Source organism: Castor canadensis, chromosome X, assembly GCF_047511655.1.
Source record: "Castor canadensis chromosome X, mCasCan1.hap1v2, whole genome shotgun sequence".
Classification (NCBI taxonomy): Eukaryota; Metazoa; Chordata; class Mammalia; order Rodentia; family Castoridae; genus Castor; species Castor canadensis.
The window spans coordinates 96,677,695-96,700,574 of record NC_133405.1 but is presented as its reverse complement, the minus strand read 5'-3'; the positions used below and the strand labels follow the sequence as shown (position 1 = coordinate 96,700,574).

The window sequence follows — 22,880 nt, the reverse complement described above, 5'->3', positions numbered from 1 at the left end:
CTTGGCTAATCTGACTAAACTGAGAAGGGGAAACACCCAAATTAGTAAAATCAGAAATGAAAAAGGGGAGATAACAACAAATACCAAGAAAAATCCACAGAATAATCAGGGACTACTTTGAGAGGCTATATTCAAATAAATTGGAAAATCCAGAAGAAATGGACAAATTTCTAGATATATATAACCATCCAAAACTGAACCAGAGGATACTAATCTCCTAAACAGATCTATAGCATGCAATGAAATTGAAGTAGCAATCAAGAATCTCCCCAAAAAGAGAAGTCCAGGACCTGAAGAATTCTCTGATGAATTCTACCAGACCTTTAAAGAAGAACAAACACCAACAATCCTCAAATTTTTCCACAAAATAGAAAGGGAAGAAATACTGCCTAACTTTATGAAGCCAGTATTGTACTAACCCCAAAACTGGACAAGGACACATCCAAAAAAGAGAACTATAGGCCAATCTCCTTAATGAATATTGATGCAAAAATCATCAATAAAATAAAGGCAAACCAAATCCCACAACATATCTGAAAGACTATATACCATGACTAAGTCAGCTTTATCCCAGGGGTGCAGGGATGGTTCAACAAATGCAAATCATTAAATGTAAAACAGTACATTAACAAAAGCAAAGACAAAAACTATTTGATCATCTCAACAGACACAGAAAAAGCATTTGATAAGACTCAACATCATTTCATGACAAAAGCTCTGATGAAACTAGGAATAGAAGGAATGCACCTCAACATAACAAAGGCTACATATATATTACAAACCTATAACCAACATCATACTTAATGGGGAAAAACTGAAACCATTTCCCCTAAAGTCAGGAATGAAACAAGGGTGCACAATATCCCCACTCCTATTCAATATAGTCTTGGAATTCCTAGTCAGAGCATAAGGCTGGAAGAGGAAATAAAAGGAATAGAAATAGGTAAGGAAGAAGTCAAACTATCCCTTTTCACAGATACCATGATCTTATACCTAAAAGCCCTGAAAAACTCCTAGACACCATAACAGTTTCAACAAAATAGCAGGACACAAAACCAACTTACAGAAGTCAGTAGCCTTTCTGTATACCAACAACAAACAGATTGAAAAAGAATTTAGGAAAACAATTCCATTTACAACAGCCTCAAAAAAAAATCAATACCTGGGAATAAACTTAACAAAGGACATGAATGACCTCTATAAGGAAAGTTACAATCCACTGAAGAAAGAATTGGAGACTACAGAAGGTAGAAAGATCTCTCATGTTCATTAATTGGCAGAATTGAAATAGTAAAAATGGCTATACTACCAAAATCAATCTACACGTTCAATGTAATTACCATCAAAATCCCAATGACATTCAACAACCCTAAAGTTCATTTGGAAACACAAAAGACCATGAATAACCACATAAGTACTGAGCAAAAAAGAGCAACATGTGATACACATGGAGTATCACAATGCCTGAATTTAAACTATACTTAAGAGTCATAGCAATAAGAACAACACGGTACATGCACAAAAACATATATGAAGACCAGAGAAACAGAACAGAGAACCTGGATATGAATCCATGCAGCTTCATCCACCCAATTTTCTGACAATGAAGAAAAGATAGCTTCTTCAACAAATATTGCTGGGAAAACTGGGTATCTGCTTGCAGAAAACTGAAACTAGATCCATATCTTTCACCCTGAAAAAGTACCAACTCAAAGGGGATTAAAGATCTTAATATAAGACCCAAAACCTTGAAGTTAGTACAGGAAAGAACAAGGAATACAATGAAAGCAATAGCTAGAGACAAGATCTTCCTCAGTAGAACTCAAGTGGTTCAGCAACTAAGAGAAAGGACTAACAAATGGGACTACATGAAATTAAAAAGCTTCTGCACAGCAAAAGAAATGGTTTCTAAATGGAAGAGACCAGCAACAGAACGGGAAAAAATCTTTTCCAGCTATATATCAGACAAGGGACTGATAACCAGACTCCACAGGGAACTACAAAAACTAAACTCCCCAAAAATCAATTACCCAATAAAGAAACAGGCAACCAAACTGAACAAAACATTTTTAAAGGAAGAAGTCCAAATTGCCAAAAAACACATGGGAAAAAATGTTCACCATCCCTGGCCTTAAAGGAAATGCAAATCAAAACCACACTAAGATTCCACCATCAAGAACACCACCAACAATAAATGTTGGTGGGGATGTGGGAAAAAAGGAACCCTCATACACTGCTGGTAGAAATGTAAGCTATTACCACCACTATGGAAAACAATATAAAAGCTCCTTTAAAAAATCTAAAAATAGATCTGCCATAGCATTCATTCAACTCCTAGGGATGTGGGTAGGAGTCAGGTTACATTCTGAAGGAATGTTGAGTCAGGTTACTATAAAGGCAACTGCACACCCAAATTTACTGCAGCTCTATTCACAATAGCTAAGCTATGAAAACAACCAAGATGCCCCACTACTGACGAATGGATCAAGAAAATATGATACTTTTTATGCAATGGAATTTTACTCAGCCACAAAGAAAAATGAAATTTTGTCATATGTAGATAAATGGATGGAACTGGAGAACATTGTCTTAAGTGAAGTTAGTCAGACTTAGAAGGCCAAAAGTCACATTCTCCCTCATATGTGGATTCTAAACCTAAAACAAATGCAGTAATAATATGGGACATGGATCACACTAAAGGGAGGCTGTGCATGGGAGGGATAGGACAAGGGAAGGGAACCAAAAACTTAATGAGGTAATGTGCTCATTGTACAGAAATTAATATAGAAATCTTAAACTGACCAGGGCCTCTATGGGAAAGGGGCTAGGTAAGAGTGGTCAGGTAGCGCTAAACCAATTGAGGTTATAATACATAGATGCATGGAAACAACATAAGGTAACTCTCTGTGTAGCTATCTTTATTTATTTTTTATTTTTTATTTTTTTTTCATTTTTCTTTTATTATTCATATGTGCATACAAGGCTTGGTTCATTTCTCCCCCCTGCCCCCACCCCCTCCCGAAGTGTAGCTATCTTTATATCAAACTAGCAAAACTCCATGTTTCTCTTATTTTTTTTTTTACAAATTGGAGAACAGGAGGATGGAACAGGTTCCCTGGAGAGGGAAGGGGTTGGCATCTATGAGAGGGGGGAGGTGGTGGAGAAAGGAGCAGGAGGATGAATATGGTGCAAATAATGTATATACACATGTATGTAAATGCAAAAATGATGCCTGTTAAAACTGTTTCAGGAATCAGGGAAGGGAGGATGAAAGAGAGTATTAGAGGGAGTGAATTCAAGTATGATATATTTGCTAAAAAAATGCTCATTATAATTTTATGTTTGCATTTTTGCATTAAAAGAAAATTCTTTCTCTTTATCTTTGAAGATTAGCCTTAAGGAGGGGAGAATTTTATCAGACTACCCAGCTAGAAATTAAGGGTCTTTCTTTTTACCTGCCTCAGACTACTTTTGTTTTGTTTTCTGAAGCCTATAATATCTTGTTTTCTCTAGCACACTATTATATCCATCAGTTCAATAGAAGAACCACAGTTAAAGGCAGCTTAGGCAAAAATACAAGACATGGCTCAAAAATTATAAAGCCAAAAGGTCTGAATGTGGGTATCGTACTTGAGCACCTGCTTAGCAAGCATAAAACCTTGAGTTCAAACCCCAGCACCACTGCCACCAAAACAACAAGAAAACCAAGAAAGAAAGAAAAAAAAAAAAAAACCACCACCACAATCACAACAAAAAAAACAAAAATAATGAAGTAGAAATCAAAACTAAAAAACTTAATATCACTATGTCTCCAATGTAAACAAAATACTCCATAATGTTTATTTATAATATGCATAATGTCTGCATAGGATCTAAATCCACATATTATTAATTTAAAAATTCAATGAAGACAAATAACTAAAGAGATATATAACATTATGGTAGACTGAGATTTGTGATTTAGTAAAGATGTCAATTTTCTTAATTGTATTAACCTACAGGCTTAATGCAAATATGGTAATCTGCATATTATTATAGATACTAAAATACTGTCAGATATATGATTTGCAAGATAAAAAAAAATCCCAATAAAGTTTTGTGTAAACTTGCCAATTCTAGGATTTACATGAAAAGGTAAATCCTTTATTTTAAAACAATTTAAAGATGACAGAGCTGGGATGAATAGTTCAGTGGTAGATGCTTAAGGCCCTAATTCAATCCCCACACAAAAGAAAAAAAAGAAAAAAAACCTGCAAATTTTTTTTATCCAATAGTAAGGGCTTTTATATAACTATAATAATCAAGATAAAGTGGTAGCAACAGAAACAGAAATGGAACTGACTTGAAAATCTAGAAATAAACTAATATATACACATACACACACATATATGTATATATAGATATGTTCGCTGATTTTTTTAAATTAATGTTCAAACAAATGCTAAAGTAGAAAGGAGAAAAACAGAAGGATGAACCAATTCAGGTTTATCCTGAATTGAGTGTGTGTGTGTGTGTGTGTGTGTGTGTGTATACATGTGTATATATATCTCTATCTGTCTGTCTATCTATCTATCTATCTATGGATGAACCAATTCAGGTTTATCCTGAATTGAGTGTGTGTGTGTGTGTGTGTGTGTGTGTATACATGTGTATATATATCTCTATCTGTCTGTCTATCTATCTATCTATCTATGGAAATGTCACAATCAATCTCTATATAGCTATCTTGTACAAACAAAAAGGTCTTTTTTCAAAAATGGAGAACAAGGAGGTCCTGTCCGGGGCCGGGTATGGATTGATGGCAGCGGAAGAGAATGTAGGAAAGAGTGTGGGAGGGTGAACATGGTAGAAATATTATGTACTCAAATATGAAAATGAAAAATAAGACCTATTGAATCTATTCCAGGAATGTGAGGAGATGGACTATAGGAGTATGATGGAGGGGGTGAATTCAACTATGATATATTATAAAAATACTGGTAAATGTCACAATGTAGCCCCAGTACAACAATAATAATAATGGACATCTATTGGGATCTGTGAAATTTATTACTTAAAATGCTTCTCACATCTATGCCTATATTTCAATCCACAACACAAATGTGCAAACCCAAACCATTATTCTTCCTTGAACTTTTATCCTTAAAAATATACCCCTGACATACATGTAAAGAAAAAATGCAGTATGTTAAACAGGAAGATATGGAAATTTCATGATATACTTTTGCTTAAAACCAATCAAGAGTTATATTACTACAATCTTCAAGAAAAATCTGAAAGTCTAATATAAACAAGGAAGGCATAAACCATCAGATCCCTTCTCTATTTGTCTGTTAACTCTCCCAATGCCTTGTCATGCCAATTATTCATGTTCTATAGGGGTGAAATGCAAGTACTCTTTATGTTACTTGATATACTATCATGAATGTCCATAAAATCACTGTGGATATGGAGAACAGGTGGCAAGTTCATATCATACATATAGATACATGTATATATATTTATATACATATATAGATAGAGATAGGTTTTAGGATAAGCTAATTAAGAAATTGTCTTGAGTTGGCAAAATACATATCACGGTAATTTAAAACCAGAATAGAATCTTCACCTAGGTTAAACTCAAGTTATATAATCATAAAATTCAGTTGACCAAACACTCATATTTTAAAGGCTGTATTTTGTAATTTTTAGAAAAGCAGCAGGTTTTATATTAAAGCATAGAGGCCAGCCAGATGCTGTTGGCTCACTACCGTAATCTCAGCTACTCAGGAGGCAGAAATAAGGAGGATCGGGTTTTGAAGCCAGTCTGGACAAATAGTTCACAAGATCCTATCTTGAAAGAACCCACCACAAAAACAGCTGGTGGAGTGACTCAAGGTGTGGACCCTGAGTTCAAATCCCCATACCACTAAAAAAAACATGAGGTGGTGAAGGTGTTGCATGAGTGTAACCCTACACGTATGAAGCTGCTAAAGGCTAGACGACCAAGCTACATGGCAAGTTTAGGCCAGCTTATGCTATACAGTAAGATCCTCTTTCTAACATGTAAAACAAAACAAACAAACATAACACAACACAGAAGCCAAATTTTTTTTAAAAAATAGAATAGGAATTTTGAACTCAATAATCTTGGCAGAAATGGAAACTAATATCCAATAAAGTATGTATTTACTTACTGCAAGGAGCAAATAATATGGCTGAGTTTCGTACTTTACTTAGTTTCTATTTTATACTAGAAAAAAATCTGCTGTTAAACAGAATTAGTAGAATGCAGCCTTTTTCTAAAAGTACATGCTTTGATGCAAATTTATTTGATTGGAAGGCACTTGGGTAGGGCCTACCTTAGTAATCTTAGCTATGCCACAGTAAAAGAAACAATCCTTATAAAGGATGATAAATTGATAAAAAGAAATTACATTACAGAGGACTTCAATCATCTAACTGTGTTCCTAATGATGCTATGCTTTTTATTTCCAGTTCATTTAATTTGAACTTCAAATAGTTGAGACAAAATAAGATATTGGGTTAGTAATATAAACAGAACAGGTTAAGCAAAATTCATGTTAGTATCCTAAAATCTTTGCTTTCTAATTATTTAAAATTCTTATTTCAGAAAAGGTTTCCCTTGACTCAGTGATCTTTGAATAGAAGGATTCAAAAGAAGATCTCAAGAGTATTAGCATTTAAAATATGCAGAACAGAAAATAACTAGTACTTTTTTTTCTTAACTAAAAATTGCAACTATTTCCTTTTGAGATTATATGTACATGACAACTACTACGAGTGGATTGCAATACTTGAAAATTATCTAACAATAAAATATCTCCAATAGCCTTAGTCCTTAAATTATTTCTAGGAAGCCAAAATATTCCAATATTCTCTAAAGGAACATTCTTCCTTAATGTAATAATCAAGATTTTACTAAAAAGGATTATAAAGTCTCTTCTGAAATTTATAAAATTTCATTGATAGTACTTTATTATCCTTCACTAAATCTTCCTTGGAAAAAGAGAGAACAGGTGATAAAATGAAAATCTAGGCCAAAGGCTTTAGAAAGTAACCAGGCATTATGATTATAAGCTGAGACTATATTATTTTAAAAGATGTTCATCTGAAATAGAATTCTTCATTTCTTAAAACTTACTACTAATAAAGAAAATTAATACTTTTACCTCCCACCCCTACCATGTTGTACAAAGAATTGAATTTCAAAGTCATTGAACTTTAAAAAATAAGTTCCTTACAAATTATCATTCTAAATCTCTTTCCATAAAAGCACTCAATGAAAAACAACACTCATCAAATCTATATGTTACCTATAAAATCATAACTTTTTCTATTTGTTTTCTATTATTATAAAATACATTTTGCCAGCAATGATTTGCTGGCTATCACTGCAGTAATTTCAACTTAATAAATAAAACTGAAAGACATTTACTTCAAAAATAAGCATACTTTTTTGTAAGCAATACTTTATAACAGGCACCTCAAAACTATAATAGACGTAAAAAATTTTAAATTTTTTTCTTTACGCAATTATATATTCAGATTTCTCTATATATTACACATATGTATATACACACACAAACACATATAAAATGCACATATTGTTCAGATTTGAAAAAACAAAAACTGGGTCTTTACAGAAAATCTTTTTCAAAACTCAAACGTGAAAACTCATCAAACATTAAACAATTTTAATAAAAGTTTTTGTACAATGCTAAGCAGTTTTATTTACACTTAGAAAATGTAATAGAAGTATTATTTAAAATTCAAGAACTCCTTAGTATTTAATGGTAAATAAATCTGGGAAGAAATAACAACATTCCACTCACAAATACTTTCAAACAATAAATACATATTTATAAATAGTTTAACTCTATATCAAGATTACTTTATATGCAATCCATTACCTTTGTGTCTTGGCTATTAATTTTTTTGTTTTATTTTGGAGCCACAGTATAATTATGATGGCCTTAAAACAATACAGAAAAACAAAGCAGTAAAAAGTTTTCTCATTTTAGTTTTCACATTAAAAAAAATGTTGGTCAAAAAAGACTTCAATGTATTAACTATGTTACAAAAAATAGGTAAAACAGTATTTGTTTTTAAAAAATTTCTGAAGGGGAAAAATACAAATGAAAACTGACCCATTAGATAAGAAATGCACAAGTCTTCAAGTCAGTAGTCTGTGTAACGCTGACAGTTCTGTCAGATACACACACAAGTATATTATGATTATTATTTCATGAAATACAATTGAGTCAGCTTTGTGAGTCTTGGATAGAGGCAGTGCTCTCCCTGTCTAATTACCTGACCCTCTATTTTTGGAAAATTGCATAGACGTAGCAGTTTTATGAAATAGCTCCAAAACTAGGGGTACAGATATTTCCTGAAGAGCAGAAAGCTCTCAATGTTCCTGGAACTAGGTTAAGATGAGGAAGTTGACAATGAGGAAGCCTAGAAATAAGAATAAGGTATGTAAATAGTTTTGTTACATAAATTTCTAAAAGTCTTCTGTTGCTCACAGCTACATGCAACATACAGAATGTTTATGAAGTGGCTTTGAAAGAAACATCAAATCTCAATAGCATACTGAGATGTTCTTATACTCTATACTAGAATGAGAGAAACTCCTTAATACCACCATCACCATTTTTCTCTACTTCCTCACTCAAAAACATTTGTGATATTATTAAGTTGACAATATCTTCAAATACTTAAAAGTCTTACTGAAAACTTCAATAAAAATTTTACCAGTAATTAATTTATGCATCATTGTATCTTACACATCCATATTAACTTTGTCTTCTTCAAGCAAAAGGACTATTCAACACCAAATAATAGGAACTAAACTTTAAATTTAAAATAAAATGTCCTAGAGTAGTATCAACAGCTCATAAGTTATTGTCTGTTTTCATTATATAATCATGGAAAACCAAAAGTAAATCCTACCCCTAAAAGTTTGTCTTTGAAGTTAAAAGCTGTACTGTCCATAAGAGTGTAAGTATTCTTACAGGAGCCTTATATATAATAACATTTAGTCAAACTACATTAAATAAGTTAGCATAGAAAACACAATTGTATTTGAACACACATACATTCACACAGACATTTTTATTTGGATAATTACTACAGAAGAATTAAGTAACCTGTCACCAAATGTTTTATCATTTAGGCCAAACAACATAAAATCTATGATGATATTTTAAAAGACTTTTAAATGTAATTATTATAACTCTATGTAGGACATTCTCATTATAATGAAAAATGGTAATATATCAACTTCAAATTCATAAACTACTTCTAAGTATAAAGAAGAATATTTTTCTTAGGTAAAATATATGAGCCAGTGGAACATTTTATATCTTAACTCCTATTTTTTCAGCAGAAAAAGAACAGAAGAAAAAAATACCACTGCTTTATAATTCAGCTAAATTATGTATTAATATGTTAAATTTACTTACTAGTGTAAACTGGTCATAGACTTGCATCAGCTCCTCCATTTTGTACTGTTCTAGCACCACAAAATTTTCCAAATTTCCACTTGTTTTTTGCGCACAATCTTGGCAATGTACTATGTAGGTTTTTTGAGAATTGCTTTCATTTGTGACAAAAAGCAGATTAAAAACTTCTACCTGTTTTATACAAGAGAAAAAAAAACAGAGATAGAGATAGTTGAATTCTGTACCACTTTAGTATAACCACAGAATTTTATTTTACAGGAAAATGAGCTTTTGCTTAGGTGCAAATGCTTTAAAAAATAGACATGTGAGTGAGATGCCATGTTTATTTTGTAGCATACTCAGGAAAGAATAATGTTAGATAACGAAGTACTCATCACAACCATTAGCTGAAACTTAATCCAAAACTTAATAAAAGTAAACTTATTTTTGAGCTGGTGAAGGGGCTCAAATGGAAAAACACCTGCCTAGCAAGCATGAGGCCTACTTGAAACCCCAGGTCCCTAGTACAGGAAAAAAAAAAGTCAGCCTATTTTCATTTTACCCCAAGATAGCAGTATATAAGCAAATAAATGCAGTCATTATTTGCCTTTTATTTCTCTATTTAGTGCTCCTAATATACTGTATTTGAACATCTTCCCTCTATTCTGAATTATACAATGTCCCACTGTTTATATGTGTGTGTGTGTGTGTGTGTGTGTGTGTGTGTGTGTGTGTGTGTGTATATATATATATATATATAATTCATTTCTTCTTTTCTGGAGCATTTCATAGTGTTTTCTGTTTAAATAGACCTAACACAGAAAAGACTTGAAGGAAAATAATCTGAAGTCTCAAAATCAGAAAACTTATAGGTGAGTAACAAACAGTATTCAGGTCTCTGCTTCACATATTAATGAAAAGTACAAGGTATACTTTATGAGTATTAACATAATAAGAGATAACATTTACATCTTACACAAAAAACTCATGAATTGTAAAGGCTCAGCTAAAATAACGAATAATACTATGGGAAACAAGTTGTTCAAATACTAAAAAGATAGATGTTAATTTTTCTGAACCAAAACATGAACATGGATCTATTTTAACTCATGTCCAGATACTCTATTTTATGCAAGGTAAAAATAGTCAATGGATTAGCTTATCTCAGATTTAAAGAACTTCATTGTTTAGACTGTCTTCCATTTCTCAATAGAGTTCCTACTATCTCTGTTTGACTTCTCCAGTAATATTGCATCACCTTAAAACATCTTTCAACAAATGTTGTAAAATTCTGGGGTGTATAAATAGACTATAACAATATTATACAAGCCTGAGTTAAAAAGAATTGAAAATCTCTAGCCCATTCAATCAACTGCCTTGTTTATTTTAATTGTTTCATACTTTTATTTTCTTCTTTTTTTTTCCCCCAGTGATAATGTGTTTGAACTTAGAGCATACAACTTGAGCCACTCCATCAACCCTTTTCTGTGATGGGGTTTTTTATCGCGATAGGGTCTCATGAACAATTTGCCTCAGCTGGCTTCAAACCGCAATCTTCCTGATCTCTGAGTATCTAGGATTGCACGCGTGAGCCACTGGTGCCCAGCACTTCATTCACACATCTTAACTTCTTCCTGTTCTGTTTCCTTTTTTAACTAGCATATGTTATTTGTATAACGTATTTCATTTGATACATACACCTTGATCAAATTCACCCTCTTCTATTCTTTCCCACTCTATACTCTCTCCTCCCTTTTAAAACTAATTTTAATTTATTTCATAGTACTATAAAATACTTTGACTATATTTACCCTACCTTCATTCTCTCCTTTCCCCTGCCCTCCCCCACACTATCAAAATCTACCCCTGAACATATGAGACAGAACATGTGATATTTGTCTTTCTCAGTCTGGTTTATTTCACTTAGTCTGATGATCTCTAGTTCCATCCTCCTTCCTATGGATTGGTGAATAATATTCCATTGTATATTTATCCCACATTTTCCTTATCTTTTCATTGGTTGATGGTCACATAGGCTAAGTGCCTATTTTGGCTATCAAGAGCAGTGGTGCTATAAACATCGGTGTGCAGTATCTTGACTGTATTTACTTACATTCCATGTATCCAGAGAGGATACATGCCCAGGAGTGGTATAAGCAGGATCTGTGGTAATTCTATTTTTAGCTTTTTAGTGGCTGTACTGTGGAGAACTCTAATAAATGAATCCTCCTAGCTGGCATGCTTGCCAGTATTTGTTGGATTTTTTTTTGGGGGGTGTGAGGGGAGACCAGAGTTTGAACTCAGGGGTACTAGCTTGCAGAATAGGTACTCTACCACTTGAGTCACATCTCCAGTCCATTTTGGTCCAGCCATATTTTTTTATTCATTTATTCATATGTGTATACATTGTTTAGGCCATTTCTCCCCCCCTGCTCCCCGTGCCCTCCCTCTCCCCCAACCCCCCCTTGCTTCTAGGCAGAACCTGTTCTGCCCTTATCTCTAATTTTGTTGGAAAAGAGATAAGCAATAATAAGAAATACAAAGTGTGTTTATGCTAGTTGAGATAAGGATAGCTATACAGAAAGATTCTTAGCATTGCTTCGATACACAAGTGTGTTACATCCCAAGTTGATGCATCTCAAACTGACCTTTTCACTAGTTCCTGATCCCCTTCTCATATTGACCTCTGTCGCTTTAAGGTTTCTGTATTAGTTCCTCTGCAGTGAGGACCTCAAATACTATCCTGTTGTGGGTTTCTTACCTATCCCCATACCTCCCTTGTGTGCTCTTCCCTTATCATGTTTTGGTCTAGCCATATTGGAGATGAAGTCTCATGAAGTATTTGCCCAGGCTGGCCTTAATCCATGATTCTCTTGATCTTAGCCTCCAAGTAGCTAGGATTATGGGCGTGAGCCACCAGCACCCTCCAGTTGTTTGTTTTCTTAATGACAGCTATTCTAACTGGCCTGAGAAGAATGTCAATGATAACATGACATTCCTGTAACATGTATTTCCTTTATGGCAAAGGATGCTGAACATCTCTTTATGTATTTGTTAGCCATTGTACTTCTTTAGAATACTGTTCAATTAATTAGATTTATTTTTGTTGTTCAATTTTTTGAGCTCTTTATATATTGTAGATATTAGTACTTTATTTGATAATTAACAGGGAAAGATTTATCTCTTGTTCTTTCAGTTTTCTTTTGATGTTTTTGGTTTTTTAATTTGATGCAATCCCATATTTTAATTCTTGTTTTTATATTCTAAGTACTGAAGTTCTATTCAGAAAGGCATTATGTGTCTCTCTATCTTTAAAGGTTTTCTCTGTTTCTTTTGGTAGCCTGAATGTTTCATGTCTTACATTAAGATATTTGATCCATTTGAAATTGATTGCTATATAAGGTAAAAGACCAGGGTCCACTTTCAGTCTTCTACATGTGGATATCCAGTTTTCCTAACACCATTTTGTTAACAGACTATCTTTTGGCACCTTTGTTAAAGTCAGATGGCTGTAGCTATGTGGGCAATCTATCTCAGATTGGGTGTAGTGCTTGCCAACCATGTGCAAAGCCTGGGGTTTCTTCTCAGCACCCAAAACAAAATAAAACAGTAGAAAATGTAGCAGAATTTACTATTAGAAGTTAGTGGAAATTGGATAGCAAATTATTTCCCAGGCCTAATGATGTTCTACAAATCTCCTATTTCAGCTAATTTTGTCTAGGGAATTAAACTCAATGTCAGTAAGTTTGTGTGTTTTTATGCAAGTATTATAAAAATCATTTCTTAATATATAATAGTTTGTATGTATATCCAGCTTCATAGTCATCTAAGTTATTTGCATCACACCCAGATAATTACAATTTGTCTTCTCTAAGTAGAATATAAATTCCTCCAAAGAAAGTACTACATCTTCTATATTTACACTCTCACAGGTCTTAGCCACAAGAAAAAAAATGAACAAATGTAATTAAATATCTCTTGCCTGGGATAGAAATGTTTGGGATTTTTTTAATACTTGCATATACATAATGATACATACCTTGGGAATGTGAGCCAAGTCTAAATACAGAATTCATTTATGTTCAGATATACATTATATACACAGTCTGTACACTGTTTATTATTATTATTACTGTTGTTATTTTGTTCTAGTTTGGCATGCTGGAGGCTGATCCTAGGACCTCATACATGCTAGGCAGATGCTATACTTCTAAACCACATCCTCAAGTCCCTGCTGCTATTTTGACTAAAACATTTCACATAAGGTCAGGTATGGGATTTTCTACTTGTGCCATGACAGCACTCAAAAAATTCTGCTATTTGGAACATTTCATATTTCACATTAGGGATGCTTACCTAGTATATTATGAAATGTATTAAAAGGACTTGATACAAATCTATGTGGATTGCTACCAGTTTATTGGCATTTATGTTTTTAAATGGATTGTGACTAGTTTAAAATCTGAGAAAATTATCATCTGCTAAGGACTAACTACATGGAGCCTCTGTAGGAGAAATTCCTAGATTCATATATAATTAGTAAAATATTTTACCTTCAGAAGAAAAATCTATTTTTTTTTGTGGAACTGGGGGTTGAATTCAGGCCTTCATGCCTACAAAACAGGTGCCCTACAGCTTGAATCACACCTTCAGTTTACTTTGCTCTGGTTATTTTGAAAATGGGGTCTCTGGAACCATTTCCTAGGCTGGCTTCAAACCACAATCCTCCCTATCTCCGCCTCCCAAGTAGCTAGGATTACAGGAAAGAGCCACTGGGGCTGGGCTCCTTCAGAAGAGAATTTAACATATAGCTGTAATAGTTGATTTTAATAAAGATATGTGTAAATTACAATTGAAAGAGATAGCAAAAACTTAGAAACTTAAGAGAATACAAAACAAAACAACTATCCTTAAAAATAGTTACTTACCTCACAAATGTTACAGTAAGGTGCTGGCTTGTCATTTGTTCTCCCATGCCATATAACCTCTTTTCCTGATGCAACAAGTGCTTCTCTCAATGCCTGACATTGCTTTAGAATTTTCAGAAGGCAATACCTAGTGAGGGGAAAAATAGTGACAGCAAGTAAATACTGAATGTTTTTAAAAATCCATATACCAGTTAAATAAAATAATGCATAATTATAAACTGACCGAGAGTCTAAGTTCTAAAGTCAATTCACCTCGTAACTTTTATTTTTTATCAATTTTTCATGGGTAACAGGCCTAACACTGAGAATATTAAAGCATTTAAAGTTGAAAATAACTAACATTCAAATATAAAAATACTATGATCTTAATCTACAATAAACTTACCCACTCACCCTTAATGAAAGATACTTTTTTTTTTTTTGTGGTACTAGGGTTTGAACTCAGGGTTTCATGCTTGCTAGGCAGACACTCTACCACTTGAGCCACACTTCCAGCTGAAAAACACATTCTTAATTTTGTTCTAATATGGCAAATAAGAGAACTTTTCTGAGTCACCTGCTTCATTTTTTACATAAAGGGCCTGACCTCCAACTTGATTATTATGATTACAGAAAGAAGGCTATCTAAACACTCATAAACAGTGTTTAAACTCATAAACAATCAATTTATATAACTGATTATATCCTAACAGAAAATTATTTACAGATTTGGAGATTACAAGATATAAAACTGGTTTGCCTATAGCACAAAATGAAAAAATGATACTGTTTGTCCAATTTGGAAGTAGTATAACAGAATCTGTAATTTATATTAAAGCTTTTCTTATAATTTGTACTATTCATATATATAATTCTAGTGCTAACAATATAATGAATTCTCACAAATAGTGCTGATTTTCATATAATTTGCTATCACTGCTTAGTTTCTGTGACTCTAAATATCTCAAAATGAAGCTAACCTTGAAGATTTATATGGCACTTTACAGCTCTACAATTACCTTGAAAAAGCATGAATTGGATTAACAAAAATACTGTCAACAATATTTTTGAACATAAAATCTCCTGAGATTCTGGATTTAAATAAAACTGTAGCTTAATTATCCTCTATATTGATATTGATTTAAAATTATTAGTATTATATACCTACTATTTGAAAGAATTGGTATCACATTATCAGTATATAAAATTATCTTTCTTTCCTGTTATGTTTATTATCTTTCTTTCTCAGACGCTTCATAAAAGCCAAACTGTTTTGTAACTGATGTAGGACCTAGTTAAATACTTAATAAAAAAACAACTAGGTAAATATTACAACATGACAAACAATAGATTTAATTTCCTCAGTTTATGTGTAACTTCCTATGTGTAACTTGGCAAGTTAACAATCACTTAATTTTTAAAACCATAATTCACATAAATAACCATGGAGCAAAATAAAACATACAGGAATTTGTCAACTTATTTAAAATAAGTAAAAGTGGAAAAAATGTAAAGTAGCATGACAAATTTCTTAAGAATATCACTTTGAAGGCTGGACTTGGTGGTGGCCTCCAGCTATGCAGGAAACAGATAGACATCCCTCCTGGAGCAAAAGTATGAGACCCTACCTAAAAAAATAAACTAAAACATAATGGACTGTGACTCAAGTGGTACAGTGCTTACCTAATGAATGTGAGAGCCTGAGCTTATTCCATACTACTGACAAAAAAAAAGGTACTTTAGTTGGTTGTCATTGCTTAGTAAGAAACAAAGTCAAGCCTTTGTCTACATTTGGATTTTAAGACAAAGTGTTGTACTGTTTGAAAGAGGTGCCTGGAGAGGCAAAAAAGGAAAAATCAAATCACATCAAAACGTACAAATCATACTAGATCTTTAATACCTACTGGTATTTTTCCTCTCTTTTCCTACATGATTTCACCACTGGACAGATGAAAAATAGGTTATCACAATAAATACCAATGAAATCCGGGACAAACAGTTTGCAAGTCTCTACCTCAAAAATACCCATCACAAAAAAATTAGGCTGGCAGAGAGGCTCAAGTGATACAGTGTGTGCCTGCCAAGCGAGCACAATTCCTTAAGTTCAAGTCCTAGTAGGCCCCCACAAAAACCCAAGAATATTATGAGATTGAAGAGTCTCCCCAACAACAAAAAAAAAAGTCCAGGACCCAATGGATTCACTGCTGAATTCTACCAGACTTTGGAAAAAAAAAACAAACTAATGCCAATACTCTTCAAAATTTTTCATGATATAGAAAGGGAACAAACAGTACACCAAGCACAGTCTATGAAACCAGTATCACATTCCTTCCAAAACTGGACAAGGACACAAACATTCTATTATATTCTTTATATGGTCAAACTGCTATTTTCCCAAATCCTTCTATCCTTTCTAATAACAAATTCCATATTTAAGACATTTCTCTCCTCTTACATATTACTACACTGCAGTTAACAGTAGCAATTCAGCTAATTCAATATATCCATTCAGCAGATACCCTAGTTTATCCCTCTTATACATAATTCACCCAAGTTCTTTAACAGTTTATAACAAGAATGGCTTTCACTCTAGTTTCCAATATGTATTCTCATTTCTATCCAAGATCTCATTAGAATTGTCTTTTATTGATCATATAAATAATGACCATTTAGGCTATTTTTAAGTTCTCTTCTGAGCTCTTAACAGAACTGCCCTTAATGCTGTATTCATGGCAATACAGGTATTCCATACTCTGTTCCTCCAAATTCTTCTAACCTCATGCCCATTATTTATTTCCAAAACTACTTCCATATTTTGATTTTTTTTACAGTCACACTTTACTTATCCTGTAGCAAATCTGTCTTAGTACATTTGCACTAGCATACCAAAACACTAAAGACTGGGTCATTTATAGAAATTTATTTCTCATGTTTCACTGCACACCAAAAAGTCAGAATGTCAAAAAAAGCATATGTACATGCAGGGAGGTGGGTTAGTGTCAACGTACTTTTATAATTCTTGTGATAACAAACTCACTCACTCAAAAATAACAAAAATTCATTTAAGAGGATTTTTATTCACCCTAAAAAGTTCTCCTTCTCAACAGTGTTGCATTGAGGATCAGCTTTCCAAACCATAAGTTTTAAGGGTAACAATTGCTTTGCTCAAATTCTTCTGATTTAATGTTAATCTAATTTTAAAAATACTTTCACAAAAAACATGTACGATAATGTTTAACCAAATGTCTGAATACTGCTGCCTACCCAACTTGATGAAAAATTAAAAATTAAACAATATCATAAGACATAACAAGTATGACCATATGGCACTTTACTACTGAAATACTAAGTGTACACAGAAATTACTGACAGAATTGGAGAAACAAATTTCTTACATAAGAATTGGTGACTGGTGTATGCGTTTAAGAGTAGATAGATCTACTTGACAGATCCACAAAGCAGCAAATAACTTGAATAATGCTATGAACTAAACCTAAAAGTTCTCTCCACACAACATCAAAGTATATGTGTTTTTACTTATATAGAGAGAACAGACCACAAATTAGGGCACAGTTTTAAAATTTCAAATCATGAAAAGATCTTTTCTGGTGAGAAAGAAATTAAACTAGAAATAAAACTGGAAAATGTACAGAAAAACGGAAAGTAAACGTGCTTAAAAAAGAAGAAATCAAAAGGGAGATTAGAAAATTGTAAAAGGAGGACTGTTTGGCGGGGGTAGGAAGGAGGAGGTGACAGGTAATAATATTATGGAAGCACATTTTATATATATATATATATATATATATATTTATATATATATGCATGAAAGTAGCACAATGAAGCCCACCAAAAACTTTAAAAAAAGAAAAAAGGGGAGAAAGGTGGGAAAGTATTTAAGAAAATTTAAGAGAGAGTAACAATAGATGGAGTCAGCTTGCAAGTTGTAAAATATCACAATAAAATACCTTTGTAAAATGAACTTATGCAAATAAAACTATTCAAAGAGAAAAGACAATACATTTTAAATTGAGTCACAGATATTTAGAATATACTATATTATGAAAGACAACAATTTGTGCCCAGATTTCGAACATTAAGAAGCAGAAAGAGCCAAGTGCTGGTGGCTCACACCTGTAATGCTAACTACTCAGGAGCAGAGATCAGGAGGATCACAGTTTGAAGTGGGCTCAGGCAAACAGTTCAAGAGACCCCATCTTGAAAAAACTCATCACAAAAAAGGGCTGGTGGGGTGGCTCAAGGTGTAGGCCCTGAGTTCAAACCCCTGTATGGAAAAAAAAATGTGGAAGATATCTAGGAAGACAAAAGAATGAGAACTGTTTCCAAATAATGAACACAAGGTAGGAACAAAAGAAGATAAAAACTATCTTTTCTTGATTTCTTTTTTCTTATTTAACCAGTGAATATATGGATAGTACTAAGTGATCTATTTTCATAATAGCTGATACTATGATTGCTCACTCAACTTCCACACTAGTAACTAAACTGAGGTTAGTTTAAATTATGGTATTTACTTTACTTCTTCTAATCTTCAGCCTGCAATATATTCTCCATGAAGTTACAGATTCATGTTTTAAAAATATAAATCAGAACCTATTCTTCTCCTTAATATCCAGTAATATTTATCTGAAACAATTTAGAACCAGTACCTAAACTTGTAACTATTAAATGAATTCAAGGTCATAAATTTTGTTGGCTATTACCTAATTGAAAATTACTAGTCTGTCTAGGGTTTGGTCATTCTGGCTTCTCCTAGAATTAAATCATTTAACAGTTTACACTCTGTACTGTTGCATAAAAAAAAACCTGTGTGTCATGGCTTTATGGTTCTTGAACCACTGGTTGATTTGTTCTTAGTTATTTAGTTTTGCATAAATCAATGACAACAGAGACAAATAAGGTTATTACATTATGATCAAGGGATCAATTCCTAAAAGAGATGTAATGTTTGTAACATGATATGCACTAAATATAACAGCACTCAATTTTATGAAACACTGTTACACCTAAAAGGAAAGACAGCTCTAATACAGTGATAGTGGGTGAATAAATGATGATCCAGGCCAAAACATAAAACAAAGAAACAGCATAGTAAAACTACACTAAAGACTAAATGGAAGAAACAGACATACATAGACTATTCCATCCAATAGTACAGACTATACATTCTTTTCATTAGTACATGGAACTTTCTCTAGAATAAACCACACATTAGGCCATAAATCATAACAATTTTCCTGAAAATTGATACCACATCTTGTGTTTTCTCATCAAAACAGAATGAAGCTAGAGATCAACAGCAAGGGAAACTTTAGAAATTATATAAGTATGAGGCAAGGAATGGTGTCTCATGGCTAAAATCCCAGCTACTAAGAAGGGCCCCAGTTCAAGAAAAAGAGTTAGTAAAAACTCCATGTGAACAAATAAGCTGGGTTTGGTGGTTCACACCTGTAAGACCAGCATAGGTATTAGTAGGATGATAGTCTAAGGCTGGTCTGGGCAAAAATATGAGACTCCACTTGAAAAAAATAAAAATAAAAGCAAAAACAGCTTGTGTTATGGTTAAGTGTCAAGGCTCTGAGTTCAAACCCCTGTATGGTCACTCAAAGAAATTCCACCAATACATGGAGATTAGAGTACATACTTTTGAATGAAAGGCTATAGAGGAAATCCCAAGGGAATCTAAAACTTCCTTGTGTTAACTAAAAATGAAAACACAACATACCAAAACCTGTGGTATACAGTGAGAGAAGTACTAAAGGGGGACAGTTAGGACAGATAGTTCACAAGACCCTATCTGGAAAAAACCCTTCATAAAAAAGGACTGGTAGAGTGATTCAAGGTATAGACTCTGAGTTCAAGTTCCAGAACCACAAAAAAAAAAACCAGAAAGAATTAGAAGGAAACAAGTAATAAATGATCAGAGCAGAAATAAATAAAATAGAGTACAAAGAAACAATACATATAATCAATGAAATAGAACTGGTTCATAGAAAATATAAAGAAAACACAGGACAAGATGGTTTGATTCCTCAATTTTACCACAGTTTTAAAGAACACCAATCCTTCCCAAGTGATACTGAATGACTGAAAGAGAGGGAAACCTTCTAACCTCATTCTGTCAGGCTAGCATTACCCTCTTATCATAACCTACTGAGGACACAACAAAAATAGATAAATGCAGGCCAATATCCTTGATGAATATACACAAAATACCTCCACAAAATACAAATACAACAGCATATCAAAAAGATCATATACCATAATTAAGTTGATTCAATCCTAGGGATACAAGAATGACTCAACATAGGCAAATGAATAAACAAACTACAGCACATCAACAGAATGAAGGATTAAAAAAAAATCACATAGTGATAGGAACTGATGCAAAAAGTACTTCATATAATTCAACATCTCTTTATGATAAAAATGTGAAAAAGTTCAGAAAATAAAGAATTTCCCTCAACAAAATAAAGACTATTATAATAAAACCAAACCTAAAATCATACTGAATGAAGAAAAACTGAATGCATTTCCTGTAAGACCAGGAATAAGACAAGAGCATCTACTCTCGTAACTCTTATTCAACAGTACTATAAATCTGGCAGAACAATTGGTCAAGAGGAATAAAAGGCATATAAATAGGGTAGGGGGATAATTTCCTATAGAAAAATCCAAACACTTCACTATAACTTCAAAAGCATTTATAAAGTAGCAGAACAAAAAAGCATAGAAAATCAGCAGCTTTTCCATATATTAATAATGAATTTGTTAAAAAATCAAGATAGCAACTCCATTCACAACAGGCAGTCACATGTGCACATGTGCACACATTTGCAAAACGTAGGAATAAACTTAATTAAAGACCAAGATACAATGAAATTTGCAAAACACTGAATAGTAAAATTGAGAAAAATCGGTTTGGAAAGACTTCCCATATTCATGGATTAAAAGACTGAATTTGTTAGAAGATGTCTGCACTCCCCAAAGTGGTCTACAAATTCAATGCAATCCCCATTCAAATAACAATGAAATCTTCATAGAACTAGGGAAACAGTTCTAAATTTCACATAGAAGCAAAAAATATCCTTGGTAGACAGAAGAATTTTGAGCAAAATAATCACACCTGACTTCAAAATGTATTACTGAACCCAGTAACCAAATTTGTGGTATTGGTATTAAAAAACAAACAAACAAAAAAAAACTTGAGGCCAATGGAATAGAATACAGAACACAGAAATAAATCCACACATTTACAGCTGAGTTTTGACAAAGTTATATAGACTATTTGACAAAATATACTGGAAAAACTGGATATACATCCAGGAGATTTGAAGGTTTACCTCTCTCTCCCTTGTACTAAAAACTGGATTGAAGACAATTTAAGATATGGCAAAAAAAGGAGAGTAGAATAGTTCTGAATAGGACTCCAAAAGCAAAGGAAACAAAAACAGACACATGTCCTGCACAGGAAAAGTAACAATCCATAGAATTAAAAAGAAAAGGTACATAATGGGAGAAAATCTTTGCTGCTATTCATCTGGCAGAGGATAAACATATAGAACATATGAAGAACTCAAAAACCTGATTCAATTAAAAAGGGGGACAAATGATCTGAGTAGACATTTGTTAAAGGACTAATACAAAAGGTCAATAAATATATTTGAAAAATAGTCAATACTCTTAACCTTCAGGTAAATACAAATCAAAACTACATTCCCACTTAAAATTGTAATTATCAGAAAACAAAACAACAAAGTGAAAAAAACTAATGTTGGTATGGATTTGGAGGAAAGGTAAACATTATATACACTGGTGAAAGTATAATTTCGTACATCCAGTGTACAGAACAGTATTGAGTTTCCTCAACATACTAAGAATAGAACCACCAAATAAACAAAAAAAGTCAACATACAAAAGAGACAAGTGCATATCCATGTTTAATATGGAACTATTTATGATAGTCAAAATGTAGATAAAGACAATATTTTATAATTCACAATGAAGTATTATTCAGCAATGAAGCATGAAATTCTGTCATTACAAGGAAAATGGGTAGAACTGAAGTACATCATGTTAAGTAAAATAAGTCATTAGAAGGACAAATATTGCATGTGTTCTCTCTTTAACAACAACAACAAAAAAGACCTGAAAGTATATAAGGGATTATTAGGGACTAAAAAGGGGAGCATAGAATGGAGAGGTTGGGAAGGGGATAGGAAAAGGACAGCAAGATAGGAAAGAAGGGAGTACGATATATACATGTAAGGAAATGTCACAGGGAAAAACACCAATTGGTAAAATCAACAGATGTTAAATTAAAGAAGTATAGACAGGACAAAGAAATTTAACATCTGCAAGAAAAGAAGCACCAATACACACTGAAAGAAAAATACATTAGACTAACTGTAGACTTCTCAATATAAACCTTTAGGCAGGAGTACAGAGAATAATGTATCCTGAAAGAAAGTAACTGATAATCTATATTACAAGGCTCTGATTCATA

General features: G+C 32.9%; 1 protein-coding gene across 1 annotated transcript in view; it reads right to left on the bottom strand.

The window, feature by feature from the left end:
* Positions 1-7,204: 7,204 nt before the first annotated feature.
* The window catches only part of LOC141419910 (lysine-specific demethylase 6A-like), a 78,375-nt gene continuing 62,699 nt past the window's right edge, over positions 7,205-22,880 (bottom strand). Inside the window, 3 exon segments of the mRNA XM_074064214.1 lie at positions 7,205-8,463; positions 9,471-9,641; positions 14,378-14,504. Of these exon segments, the coding sequence (XP_073920315.1) occupies positions 8,434-8,463; positions 9,471-9,641; positions 14,378-14,504 (328 nt within the window). The 3' untranslated portion in view covers positions 7,205-8,433.